Raw genomic sequence first — 14464 nt, 5'->3', positions numbered from 1 at the left:
TTATATTCACCCTTAAATTAAGAAAAATTCTACCATAATCTAGGGGATCCTTTTAAATAGTTTACCTATATAAGATGCAGAAGGAACAGGATCCAGCACGCCATGATTTATCACATGTCTCCTAGGAGACCAATTCTGCTCCACTGCTATAGTACAACTGCAGAGTGCGCCAAGGCCTTGCTGAACCACACCCAAAGGAGCTTAACACTTCCTAGACAGTCTCGTGAATTTATCAAAGTGCAGACTCTTCCACTCCAAAAGCCATGATCTATAAATTAAAAACCAAAATTGTCTTTTTTGGAAAAATAGCTATATTTGGTAGTGAAAGGGGCAATGAGATCTAATAAGGAAAATATATAAAAATCAGACTGACTTTACCATCTACTTTGCAGTGTAATTTCCAAAAGTCAACTATGATAAAGAAGTATGTGCATTTACTCTTAAAAACTAGACACTGGTTTTAACAGTTTATTATGATTATTATTTAAAAATGTGAATCCATTAAAGCATGTAGAAATAAGTCGGCACAAACAAAACATACTTTAAAAATGAGTAAGTAGAATGCGTGTTTGATTGCTCCGGCACATCTTCATCACGCTATAGCAGCCAAGTAATCCCTCACTTCAGTTGGGGTGAGCCTCCTAAAGCCAGCTTCATTGCAGATCCCAACCTCTATGTTATCTTCTGTCATCTGCCCCTCAAAGCTTTCCTAATTCAGAAGGGAAGGAAATGGTCAAGTTTACAAGCAGTTCATTAGAAAACCATTTGAAATCTAGTTGGCAGATTCTGAGCTAACCTTAAGCGTTAAGATGGCTGTGTGAATGGCATCTTCCAGTTCTAAGTCTTCATTATATCTAAAGAAAAAAATTGAAAAATATTATAGCACTGTTTAGATTCTTCATGGTTATTTTAAATAAAAGGGCAGCAAAAACATGAAATCTTTTTAAAAAGCCTAACCCTCCTAAGAACCCTAAGTTGTAAAAGCATTCCCTAACCATCTCAATGAGACAGCTATCCCCAAATAACGTGAATGACACTTGCTACTGAACCTTTAACACCATGAAAAACTTCATTATAAAAACACACTTTATGTTTTAGCAATAGTACAATAAAAGTCAAACTGTTGCTAAAATCATGACGTTATCAGTTATGACACAGCATTCTGAAGACTCATTAATAGGTAAAGTTAAGGTGCTTTATCATCAAGACTGAGGTTACAAATTGATTAAAAGTCTAAGACCTTTAATGACCTTAACATGAATATTACATGAAAATGATACAGAGAAGCGTCATGTGTTATACTTTAGCTATAAAATATTCTATCCAAAACAGCAGAGATTTCTGGAGGACAGCAACCACACTGAATTCAGAGTATCACCACAAATAATGGAGAGTGGCTTGGGGTCCACACTGACATCAAATGTTACACAGTGCTTTATCCTTACTTTAGCAAACATATACATCATGTGATCTGCTCAATACCAACTACTGGTCTCACAATTTTTGTTTGTTTGAAACAGGCCCTAATTTTGTAGCATAGTCAGGACCAGAGCCCACTGTGTAGCCCAGGCTGGCCTTAACTTATAGCAATCCTCCTGCCTTCTCCTCACAATTGCTGGGATTGCAAGCCTAAGTCTCCACATCCAGCAACCTCAACTTTTAATTTTCATAAGTCACTACTAAACATTCTTCTACTCTGCATATAATGTTTTTAATATGATGGAGGAAATAAACAAGCATCTGAGAAACAACCAATGACTGGCATGCTGTCACACCACTCAGGAAACAGAAGAGGTGGGCCCTGTGAGTCAGACCGAAACATGGTGTACATGGTGAGTTTAAGAGCCAGGGTTTTTTTTTAAAAAAAAAAAAAAAAAAAGCTAGGGGTAAATGAACAAATTCTGTCAACTACTCCCACAACCCCAAAAATATTTAAAAAGAATGAAACAAGGTTGAGCAATATCCTTAAGAAATAAATAATATTGCCACTACACTGAAGACTAAGAAAGCAAGATATTAAGATGTTATCTCTTTTATCTCTAGCAAAACTCAAATACACAGTAATGTAATGTTAGACCCAGGAGATTATCATTCAAAGAGTTCTGAAGCTCATTAAGATCAGTCTGCACTGGAACCTGATCCTGGGAAGCCTACCTTTTCTCAAGGAAAGTTTTCCCGTTCACGTAGTTCTTTCCCATTGCTGTGGCCTTCCAGGCAAAGTAAGCTCCCTAATCAGGAGAGACAGAGACCTTTTAAAACATTCACACAACTGTATTACTCTGGTGTATGTGTTTAACTCTCTAATTGGTCTCTCACTTCTAAAGTGGTGATTATTTATTGAAACTGAATGGCAATTACACAGAATAAGTTTTGTTTCAAGGATGTAGAACAAACAACAAGAGTCATGAATAAACATAAGTAGTAGTAGTAGTTTACTACTACTTTGGTATTAATAGTAGTAGTAGTTTACTTTGGTATTTACACACGTATACACACATACATATACACATATCAAAACTCATCAAACAGGTAACAATGAGTTAGTGCAATTACTATATAATTTTAAAGCAAGATAAATGGAAAGAGGAATTAAAGTAAAATATCAAAAGTAATTCAGTCCAGCTTAATGGAGTGAATGCATCTAAACCATATCACATTATCCTGAAACCTAGGTACCCCTCATCATTTTTACTGAATAGAGATGGATTTTCATTGAAAGTATCAGAACCTTTGAGTATTTTAATGGAGTCATGAAAAATTTGGCAATGGTGAAAGGTCTCTAAATATTTAAGAATCCAAGGAGTCTTCAGGCAGCTCTCTCCCACACTACCTAAGGGACGTGTCCAAAGCTTTGCCTTGTGCATGTGCACTCTGCACTGTGTACGCCATCATGCTACACAGCACCAGTCAACACTGATTTGAGTGCTGCTTTTATAGAAACACACTGACTTGATTATAAGAAATAAAAGACAATGTTGTCCTATCATCGTTCCTCAGTTTAGATGCCACTGCTAGATTTTATTTTTTTTTTAATTTAAAAATTGTTATTTGGATTGTTGACTTGCATTTCAACAAAAAATTACTAAATGAATCTTGGATTGGGGTTTGAATTTGCAATCATGTTTTAAAAGACCCTAGGAATTTTTCTAACATGTCTGAAGCTAGTATTTATGTGAAGTGGTATCCTTAGCACTGACAAATCAAATCAAAATATCAACTCTGAAAAAAAATGTTGAGCTCCAAAATCCTGCAGATTCAAATATTCTATAAAGACTTAATTCTTTCTGTAAAAATAAACAAGCTCAGGTTGGAGAGATGGCTCAGCAGTAAGAGCACTGACTGCTCTTCAGAGTTTCTGAGTTAAAATCCCAGCAACTGCATGGTGGCTCATAACCATCTGTAATGGGATCCGATGCCCTCTTCTGATGTGTCTGAAGACAGCTACAGTGTACTCACATACATAAAATAAATATAAAAAAATAAATAAACAAGCTCAAACCTGCTTGTTTTAAATAAGAGGTATGTGTACATCGAAGAATTGTTTTCAGATAGGTTTGTGACTGTCAGTATCTTACTTGAGTACCTGTTTTATATTTACCATGGTTACAATTACTCTCCCAGGTGAAAAGGGGTGGCAAGCGGAATGTTTAAGAAGCCCTACATTTAACAGCCCACATCTAGGAAACCCAAATATGCATGCTGAGGAAAGCTTACCAGGTGGGTACATCCTTTTAGAGTCAGTATAGAAAAGGACAGACAGCAAAGGTGAACAGAGTCCCAGGCTCTGCCTCCCTTGACTGACTGGGAAGGCAAGACCACAGGCCAGCCACTTAGTTTCAGAAGCTCACAGACAGCCTCAGAATTCGATTATTTTTGCTTTGCCATTTTAATTTATAAGATAAATTAATATAAAAGAACTTGTAATTATCTAATAAATCATAAAACATCACTCCTTAACCTTGCACTTTTTCTTAGGCTGCTCCTCACAGCAAATGGAACAATGTGGATAAACCCAGATCCAGATATCAGCTTTCTGCTTTAGAAAGAACAGCTCAATCAAAACACCAGTTACATATCCACCTGGTAAACTGTTGCAAGAGGCATATTCAAGGCAGTCCCAGTTGTCGCCAAACTGATGGCAAACATTGTAACACTGGCCTCCTGTTATACATCTAACTGAAGCGTTTGCCAAGGTAACAGAGTCACAAAGTAACAGAGTTCAAGACACCTAACGAAATTTGATAACTATAACACTAGTACATATGGATTCTAGTACAAGCTAATGAACATGACCAAAAAGGGTGAAAACTAGTGTATCATACAGCTTATCAAAGACAGCACTATAAAAACGATGAATGAGCAAACAAATGTGCACTATTTATACTTTGTTAAAAAGGGGGGAGGGGCTTGAGAAATGGCTTAGTGCTAGGAGCACATTCTGCTCTTACAGAGGACCTGTCCTTAGCAGGAGCTCACTCCTCTGTCTTCCACAGGCACCTGCAGTCAATCACATGCATACAACCACATACACGTATGAATACACATAACTCAAGATAAAAACAGGAGAAGGAAAATACTGCTAAATATTAAGGTTTTAGGGTTTCCACTTTTATTACATATGTAAAAGACAATTCTGATAAATATTTCAAATATATGTAATCATACTTACAGATGGATCTGACTGAAATAAATATGGTCGCCCCTCATTCCACCCACAAATAAGTAAAGAAACACCAAATGGACGAACACCACTAGAAAGAAAACAAAAATGATTTGGAATAAAAAAGAGATATATATACACACAAGAAAATTAATTACAAAGTAAACTGAGTTAGACTTCCTAACTTTAACTTCAAAATGAACCAATACAAAATGGATTATCGTTATTACTGTTAGGAACTGCAATAAACTCAAATCAAATGGTTTAGTTCCTAAAAGTTCACCTGAAATTAATATTCAGTGCAGCATAATTACAAAATTGCATGTTCAAGAAGTGATACATGATGGAAGACACTAGGTCACTGATTCCATCCTAGAAAAGGTTAATGTTTTTTCTCAGGGTGGGTTTGGTTTTATAGAAGTGAATTAGATTCTATGGAGTGGACCACCCTACTGTGGGCCTCTTACTGTGTGATCTCTGGCTCTGTAATAACTGTGACCCATGTCCTTGGGCCTGCAGATCTCTCAACTAAATAAAACTGGCTCAGGTATTTTGTTAGAGCAACACAGAGAGACTAAGCACACTCTTATAAATAACGGTATTACTATGGAGAAGCACACTCTAATATTTAATAAACGCCTCTTTCCTACTAGGCTTACGTAAGAGCAATTACCTTTACACTAGCTCACTCACAGTATGACTTAAGAATATTGGTGCTGGAGAGATGCTTAAGAGGTTAAAAGCCTTGGCTGCTCTCCTGAGGTCCTGAGTTCAATTCCCAGCACCCACATGATAGCTCACAGCCATCTCTAACAGCAGTCTCATGTGATCATCATGGAACTGATGTCCTCTTCTGGTGTAAGCAGACATACATGAAGACAAAACACCCACATACGTAGATAAATCTTAAACAAAAGAATATTAAAATTAAAATGTTATTGCTGTCTTCATAGCTCAGTCACTTCAGATTAAAAAACTGAGGACTGAGCACTAACGATTACAAAGAACACCAGCAAAGGGTTTCCTTACAGTCAAGACGCTGATGTCTGCTGTTGGATAAGAACACACTTTTCCCTCCTTCTTTCTTCCTTTGGAGACAGTACCTAATGATGCAACCCAAATCTGCCTTGAATTTGCAATCTACCTCCCTCAGTGTTCCGAATACTAGGCTTACAGGTGTCTATAACCACACACTGCCACATTTTACCTTAGGAAATCATTTCAAGTCAAAACTAGAAACAACTGTTATCACAGTGATTGTCTTCATTTGTTTATACAGAAAGAATACGACTTCTACAAACCTGCTTTCCTTTACACTATTTTTCCTCTTCAAACTCATAATGCATGTCCTCAAGTGACAAGCGTGACTTACCCTGACTGGGTATACTCTTGCATCACAGACGCTACTCGCTGTACCAGTTGGGCTGTGGGAATGGGTTCTTGGTAAACAAGGTAGTACTGCTGAGCAAGTTTCCGAGCTCTGTGTACAAGGACTCTAAAGCAATAGAAAAAGTAATTACCAACTCCCCCACAACTTTCTTCTAAGAGAACATTCTATACAAACTTAGCATGTGTCTTTCTTTAGCAGCCATCAGCTCAGTTAGCCTCACACTTGACACCTGATTCCAGTGGATTTTGAAAAGAAACATTAAAAGAGAATCACTGTAGGAGACAAACAGAAAGAGAAGCAGGGACTAGAGCAGTTAGTAGCAGATTAAGGGAGCTGGAGAGATAGCTTAGTCATTAAGAGCATGGAGCACCCAGGTTCTACACCTAGCACCCTTGCCGTGGCTCACAACTATCTTAACTCTATTTTCAGGGGATCCAATACCCTCTTCCGGTCCCTGGAGGCACTGCATGCACAGGATGCAGATACACATGCAGGTGAAACATCTGCACACTGTATTAGGGTAACAGATTTAATTAACAAAGTGAGGGCTTTGTTTCTCCCTCTGTGACATCTTCCAGACTGCCCCCTTTCTTGAGGACAGTCTATTTATGCCACACTACAGCCATCCCAAACAGAGATGCACATGAATACACACATATAAGTCTGGGCAGTTTTGTTACTCAGCCTCTGTCTTTCCTGTAGTCCACCTTAAATTTTGCCCACAATTCAAAACTTCAAAGATTAAAAAAAAGGAACTACTGTTTACATAAGGCATGAAATTCTACTATTGCGATGGTTAATCTTGGTTGTCAACATAACTATAACTGGAATTAATAGGAATCCAAGCTGCTGTAAGTAATTTTTTAAAATCAGATTATTTAAGTAGGAAGATCCACACCAAACCTGGGCTATGGCAACCCCGATAAAGGACACAGAAGGAAACTCCTTTAGGCTCGCCCTACTCTAGCTGGATAGTGTCTATGCTGTTGCTGCTGCTTGTATTAAACACAACTTCTCCAGGACTCCAGGACAGACTGAAGAGCAGCAGCCTGCAGGCATCCCTCAAACCCCCAGCATAAGACTGAGTCTGCTGAGACATGGAGCCTTGCAGACTGAACAACTACTGTACTTTCAGCCTTTCTGCCATCAGACAGCCAATGCTGGACTGCCCAGGCCACAACCTGTAAGCTAGTCTATTACGTCTCTCTCACAGTCTCTCACACACACAGACACACAGACACAGACACAGACACAGACACACACACACACACACACAGAGACACACTCACAATCAATTCTGTTCCTTTAGAGAACCTGCCAATACAACTACATAGCAATCAAATATAGTTAAGACAAGGATTTATCTTCACCCACTCTTGCACTAATTATCTGAAACATGCACTTTATCACTCTGATACTCAAGTCCTTCCCTTGAGTTTTTCAGCACTAGTCCTGTGTAGTGTCCATTCTACACAGTGGTGTAGAACTTTCCACGGCAGGAAAGCAAATCATGTTTTGATAACCCCACTGGCTCATAATTCAAAGTAAAACTTTACCTTGTCTTATAAAATTATTTTCATTTTAATTGTATATGGTAAAAAGCTGCCAATCTCTTTCAACATCCTCAATGTAACAAGTGTTACTCTCTTTTCCAGTGGGATTCAAAGGGAGCAATTCTATCAGCCTGAGTCCTGCCTGGCCACCCAGATGCCTTGTGTCCTTAAAGACCCTTATCCCTTTGAGAAAAGCAGATATAAACAGAATATTAACCCTACATGGCCCATGTTTCCTCTTGTTGCCCAAACTACTGTAATAATATATTGTAGCATGAATGCATTCGATCATTTTTAAGGTGCTTTAAAACACCAAAGCCCTTCCTACCGAGTCCTTGGATGGAGGAAAAACAGGTGAAAAAGCCCGTAATTAATGTACGAGATCAACCTCCATGAAGTAACCCTTATAGGCAAACAAAACTTAGCTGTAGAAGAATTAGGATGCGCAATGGTGAGGAAACATCCTGAACAGTATACCAGACCTGTAATCTGGACCCATGCCGCTGTACACCAAACCGATGTGCTTGGTTATGGGCTCCACTTTGTGTACACTCCTCTCATCATACAGGATGGATTTCTGCTTTTTCTCAGTGGCTAATACCACGCCATTTGCAGCTTAAAAGGAAGGAAACAAGATTAATATTATAATGTGTTCTTCATTAGCATTCTATATGCAGATGCATTAAACTCAAATCTGTTGCCTTCTCTAGATTATAAAATCTTTTTCTAGATTTTTACACAACACAAAAAAAAAATTTTTTTTTTCCATTACCCAGTCTCTCAATATTTTCAGGTTTATTGGTTCTAATCTAGTTAACCCTTCTAATACAAATAAGAAATTTCTCTATAAGGGTACTAGAGCGTATAATAATTCACCTTTAGATGTTTTATGATTAGCCCTTTATAAAGAAGATAAAACTTCAGAGAAAAAAATACAATCAATGAAAAAGTAAAATATTAGTTTTCTGAAAATTCTACTTATAAATTATCACAATAGATTAAAATGCTATATTTGCTGTAAAATTTAAATTACTGTGCTGAATGCTATTTTCTTGAAACTTCAAAATTCTTTAATCTAACAAAAAGACCAGTAAGAATTATGTATTTAACATCTATTTCAGGAATGCTATTTTTTTTTTAACTTCAAAATTCTCTAAACTAACAAAAAGACTGTTAAGGATTAAGCATGTCTGTTTCAGGTAACTATTACCAAGCATCTGAGAAGGAAATATCGAATTACCTTTAATTCCCACTGAAGGGGCCCCTCCAGCTACAGCGGCCAAAGCATATTCAATCTGCACCAGTTTACCAGATGGGCTGGAAAAGAAACAAAGGCATTCTCTCTGTTACACATTATCAAATAGTACAGGCACACCTGACAGTTGGAAGACAGAGGCCAAACCTCACTAATCAAACCTTCTGGCCTTTGAAATCTACCCTGAAGGTGTTTGGAAACTAAGCTTACCAGACTTGGATACATTCAGATGGGCACTAATTCTCTTTCCTAATGTTTTCCCCATCTCTGGTTAGCAAAGCATTCCTAACTCCTGCCTGTTTCACCACTCACTGACCCTGACTTCAGGCAAGTGTACTGAGTAATCAATCAAGCAGCTTCTGTACTCTTGAATCCCAGTACCCCATTGCCTCTTTCAACAAAATCCCCAGAAACACATTTTGTAGAACTCACACCAGTAGACACCAATTTCTTTTGTTCATTTACCATTCTTAGCCAAATGTAATCGGCAAGAAAACTCTTCACTTCCGTATCTCTGGCAGGTTGCACCACTCATAGTTTTAAGACTAAAAACAATTTCTTCCTAAATAGCTAATCCTTATGTTTTTTTTTTTAAAGTCTGTTATAATAAAGAAATCTGTTTGTGAAAGCATTCAGATGTTTGTTATAAAAGAATCAAGGTCTGAGGATGTAGCTCCTACGGAAGAATGCTTGCCTAGAATGCATGACACAGCATAAATAAGGTATGGGAGTGCACTACCAGAATCCCATCATAGGGGAACTGGGGGCAGAAGGATAAGCTGAAAGTTATCCTTAGTTCCTGGCCATTTTAAACCAGCCTTGGTTACCAATAATTCTGTCACAAAAATTAATTAAATAATAATAATTAAAAAAAATCAGTCCCTCATGAGCTATGTCCATTTGTCTCAGCTATAAGGAAACCACTTAGGACCATATTTATTATGTTTACAAATATAAGTGGCCACCATGCATAATTTAGTCTCTGTCAACTACATAATGAAATTATTTGCTAAGGAATTTAATGGAATTCATTCAAAGACTTCAAAACACTAACATTAACTCATTTCTTACTTTAAAATTGTAAAGGGCAATTCTCAAAAGAAAGACAATATATCATAACAAAAAGTATATTAATTGTTGTTTTCAAAACCAACAAGGTTTGAGTATAGACTTAGCTACTCGTGGACAACCTTGAAAAGGTTGAAATGTCAATTGTCAATGAGCTGTGGTTAGCTCATCATACATAGGTGGTAATGGAAAACCACTATTAGTTACAGTTATAGTCAAAAAGTAGATCATGGCTGCCTTCAGTTGTCAGTCCTTAAGAAAATGGTTAAAACAGTCCTTTGTCTAAGTTCCCCATGATTATTTTTCTTAAACAGGGAACAATGGTTCCCGTTAACTGCACTTTAAGAAAATATATTTAGCCCTTTAATTCTTCCTCCTAAAACATATGGGTCTAAATTCGTATTAAAGCAATTTTTTAATACATCAAGCCAAACATCGAGCTTATCAGTTTACGTGGCCACGGAAACTTGACAGGAAACTAGTTCCTTCATTTCGTTTGTACTTCTTAAGCTTTTATAGGAGCATAGGTGAAACCGAAAGCAGGCTGAGCTTCAAAGCACATTGTTGCAAAAACGGAGACTAAAATTCAGATTTAACAGTAAATAAGGATTTCGCAAAAGAAAAAAGGCGTCTCACGGGTCCCATCAGGAGTCAGGGTTTTCCGAAGCTCTCGCTCAGGCCTAGCTTGGCCAGTAAGGAAATCCTGGGCCTGAATGGACCAGCTGAAAACAGGCTATCTCAAAGCACCTTTTTTCTATTCTAGAGAGGGAAAGCCAGTGCTTGGCTTGGGGCCTCCAGTCCCTCAGCCTCCAATCCCTCAGCCTCCAACCCCGTCGGCCCCAACCAGGGACCAGGCCTGGCGCTGAAAATGACTCTGCAAAGCTACGAGTCCAGCTCCATCAGCACGCGCTCCTGCGCAAACACAAGCCAGATCCAACACAGGGACCATGTCTGGGGCGCTCCTGTGATCTGCGACACATGGAACCCAGGGTCCCCAGGGGTACCTGAATGTAGTCAGCGAGAAGCTGTAACCGCGTTCTGCCATCTTTACCCGGAAAGTCGGAATACAGCCACGCACATGCGCAGTAAGTCTGTTTCCTTTAATTTTTTTCTCTTTGCTCTGATTGGAGGAGAGTCCGAAGTGCCCAGGGGCAACTGGAAGTTGGAGTTTTTAGATGCCAGCCAGCCTTTGACCTGAGCGCATGCGCACTGCGCATGCTCTGATCAGGAAGGCGGGGAAGTGGGCGGGCTTATACATGCTCTCCGCCCACGTCCCGCTCTTGCGAGGAACATGGCTCCTTCGCTGCTGCTGCTGTCGCTCCCGTGGCCGGTGCGTTCCGGACCGCTACATAGGTGCTGGGAGCTGCTGCAACGGCAACTGCAGCAGAACTGGAGTGGCTTTGCCAGTCCTCAGTGGGGTAAGGAGAGAAGTCGTGGAAAGAGGGTTGGTGAGGACTTCCGGGTTGTAGGACAGAAACAGCGCATGCTTTTTGGTTGTTTCATTAATTTTTTTTTTTTTTTTTTTTGAGACTGTCTCGGTAGCCTAGGGTGGTCTAGAACTCACTATATAACCCAGGCTCGCTTCGAGCTCCTGATACCTTGGGAGCTAAAATTTAAGTTTTCCTGTTATTTGCAACGTATTCCAGAAGTGATAATGCCCAGACAGTCTGAACAGAGATATATTTTAGTATTATAGCTCACGCGCAGTATAATCAATAATTGTCTCCATGTGCTACCTGAGATAATCAGTTCAATCCACTCGTTGTCTAATAGGTTGAGAAAGCTCCAAGGTCAGTCCAGCAGTATAAACGACTGTTTTGTGTAGCAGTATTTCAGGTTAGCTGAGAATGCCACTATAGAAAGCTTTTACTCATTTTTGTTTTTGTTTTGGCGGGTGGGCGGGGAGTGAGAACATTCCTCTCCATTGTCCAGTCTGCTCCTAAGCTGCTGATCTCCTGCCTCAACCTTATTCTGGGATTTCAGGGGTATGCTTGGACACTTTAACTAGTGGTAAGAAAGTTCTCAAAATTGAGCGAACATTTCCAAGTCTGAAGACAAAAGAAAGGGTAAAGAAATGATCTTAGCAATTTAGAAAAAAAAAAAAAAAGTGAAACACTTGATAGTCTCATAAATAGTAAATCTTTTCTTAGCACATAGGAAAAGATTAAATATGAAGGAAGAATTTAGTGGCTTTAGGGACATACCAGGTTAAAAAAAACTGAGCTAACTAGATCAGGATAGTATGGTACAGTTGATGGCCATTGTAGTCATCACAGAGACGGTCAAAGTGCATATAGGGAATCTCAAGATTAGATCACCTGTACACTATTTATTACTAAACCACAGTATCCCATATTACAGACGTGAGAAATGCTTGGTAGACTGGTTGCTTTGGTAGATTGCACTAATAAAGCACTCCACTTGAATTATTTTAAGTTGCCTTTTGTATGAGCTTTAGTATATTTTAAAAGCTGAGGCTTATTATTAATGTTGTTGTGTTTAACATTGAAAACTATGTCAGGCCAGCTATATGGCTCAAAAGGACCTTGTTGCTTAACCTCAAGACCTGGGTTCTTGCTCCATGACCAACATGATATAAGGAGAGAACTAACTCTGAAGGCTGTCCTCTGACCTTCACATGTGCATATATACACAGGATACACATAATGTATAATTTTTTTGTGTCTAGTGACACTGCACATGACTGTTAAAGAAAATAGTATCTGTATTCATTTAGGAACTCAAAGTTGATTCAGTATCTCTGTTTTGTTTTATAGCACCAGCATTAGCAGTCCAGAGCCCATCCACCCTCATGGAGCTAGCATATGATACCAGTAAAAATAAAGAGAATTCCAGCTTTTTAGATAGTATCTTTTGGATGGCAGCTCCCAAAAACAGACGCACCATCGAAGTTAACCGATGTAGGAGAAGAAACCCTCACAAGCTTATTAAAATTAAGGTAATGTGTGTGTGTGAGTGTAGGTGTATGCTTGTGCATGCACATACACACTTTTCCTCAAGTCTAACACTGAATAATCTGATGTTATATTTGTGTAGCAGAGGAAACCAGTCTTAGCATCTCGTTTGGCTCACCATGGATTGAGAAGCAATTTAACTTTCCCTTAATGTTTGAAGTTACTCTTAATGGATCATCCCATTGTGCTGATGGGCTCTTTGTCGGTTATTTATTATTTGAAGTTAGAGGACTGATAGAGCTCTTAATTGAAAAGTCAAATGAGGTCTTTACAAACAATTCTTCTGAAAAGTCTCCAAACGTCTTGACTGCTTTTAGTATTTAATGTGGAATTCAATAGACACACATAATGAAAATATTCTACTCAAGCTGAAAAATTCAATAGACACATATAATGAAAATATTCTACTCAAGCTGGAGACTAGACAACATGATTTGAGAATCGTTTATCCATAGGGTATATGAATAAAAATATACTAGATTGGTAAACTTGAGTTCTAGTCCTAATTTTCTTACTGATTTGAACTCAATGTTATTATTTTTTTTTTTCAGTTTTCCTGTTAAAATGAAGTTGAACTAGATAATATATAGTTTCACGTAGCATGAACAGTATCAGCTACAGCGTCAGCATGTTAGAGTTCTTGCTGGTGATTATGTATTACGATGCCTGTTATTAATGTTTTTCCTTTGTTTTAAAGAACAATATAGACATTTGCCCTGAATGTGGTCACCTGAAGCAGAAACACGTCCTTTGTGGCTATTGCTATGAGAAAGTAAGCCAAGAGACAACTAAAATCAGACAACAGATATGGGCTCAAGAAGGGGGACCTTTCAAAGCTCCTTCCATCGAGACTGTGGTACTGTACACAGGAGAGAAACCATCAGAAAAGGATCAGGGCAAGAGGATTATTGAACGAAACATAAAGAGACCAACGTGGTTCACCCAGAATTGAGCTAAAACCTTTAAAAAGATAATTTAATAGTAAGGCAGTCTTCACTTTTATTTTGTGCCTGCTTTCAAATTATCATCGTATTTTGAAATGGATTTTGTTAGCTGTTATTTTTAAATGAGGTAATTTGAAGACTGTATCATGAATAAACTAAGCACGTTTATATAAGGGCTCAATGGATTAATTTGTGTATTTCTATAATGCTGGGGTTTTTTTTGTTGGATATTCTTTTATTTACATTTCAAGTGTTATTCCCTTTCCCAGTATCCCATCTATAAACCCCCTATCCCATCTCCCCTACTTCTATGAGGGTGTTCCCCGACCAAACACCCCCACTTCCAACCTGCCATCCCTGACATTCCCCTACACTGGGGGGGTTGGGGAGGGCGGTGGTTGAGCCTTGGCAAGACCAAGGACTTCTCCCATTGGTGCCCAACAAGGCCATCCTCTGCTAGATGTGCAACTGGAGCCATGGGTTTGTCATGTGTACTTTCTGGATTGTGGATTAGTCTCTGGGAGCTATAGTTGGCTGGTATTGTTATTCTTATGGGGTTGCAAGCCCCCTCACATCCTTCAATCCTTTCTCTAATTCCTCCAGTGGGGACCCCATTCTC

The 14464-nt window shown here is 38.7% G+C and overlaps 2 protein-coding genes across 2 annotated transcripts; one reads left to right on the top strand and one right to left on the bottom strand.

The window, feature by feature from the left end:
- Positions 1-454: 454 nt before the first annotated feature.
- Positions 455-11058, bottom strand: Psma2 (proteasome 20S subunit alpha 2). Its single transcript, XM_032884714.1, has 8 exons — positions 10931-11058; positions 8844-8920; positions 8086-8218; positions 6033-6155; positions 4670-4751; positions 2155-2228; positions 797-854; positions 455-709 (listed from the first exon to the last, which is right to left on the bottom strand). Exons 1-8 carry the CDS (start codon positions 10969-10971, stop codon positions 593-595), a joined length of 705 nt encoding a protein of 234 aa, XP_032740605.1. The 5' UTR covers positions 10972-11058; the 3' UTR covers positions 455-592.
- A 110-nt stretch (positions 11059-11168) lies between these two features.
- Positions 11169-14030, top strand: Mrpl32 (mitochondrial ribosomal protein L32). The gene is made up of 3 exons (XM_032885126.1): positions 11169-11344; positions 12704-12885; positions 13599-14030. Exons 1-3 carry the CDS (start codon positions 11218-11220, stop codon positions 13851-13853), a joined length of 564 nt encoding a protein of 187 aa, XP_032741017.1. The 5' UTR covers positions 11169-11217; the 3' UTR covers positions 13854-14030.
- The last annotated feature ends 434 nt before the right edge of the window (positions 14031-14464 follow it).

The sequence above is a fragment of the Rattus rattus genome, chromosome 14, assembly GCF_011064425.1.
Source record: "Rattus rattus isolate New Zealand chromosome 14, Rrattus_CSIRO_v1, whole genome shotgun sequence".
Lineage (NCBI taxonomy): Eukaryota > Metazoa > Chordata > Mammalia > Rodentia > Muridae > Rattus > Rattus rattus.
Note: the sequence above shows the minus strand (reverse complement) of the source record. Positions and strands in the feature narration are given on the sequence as shown.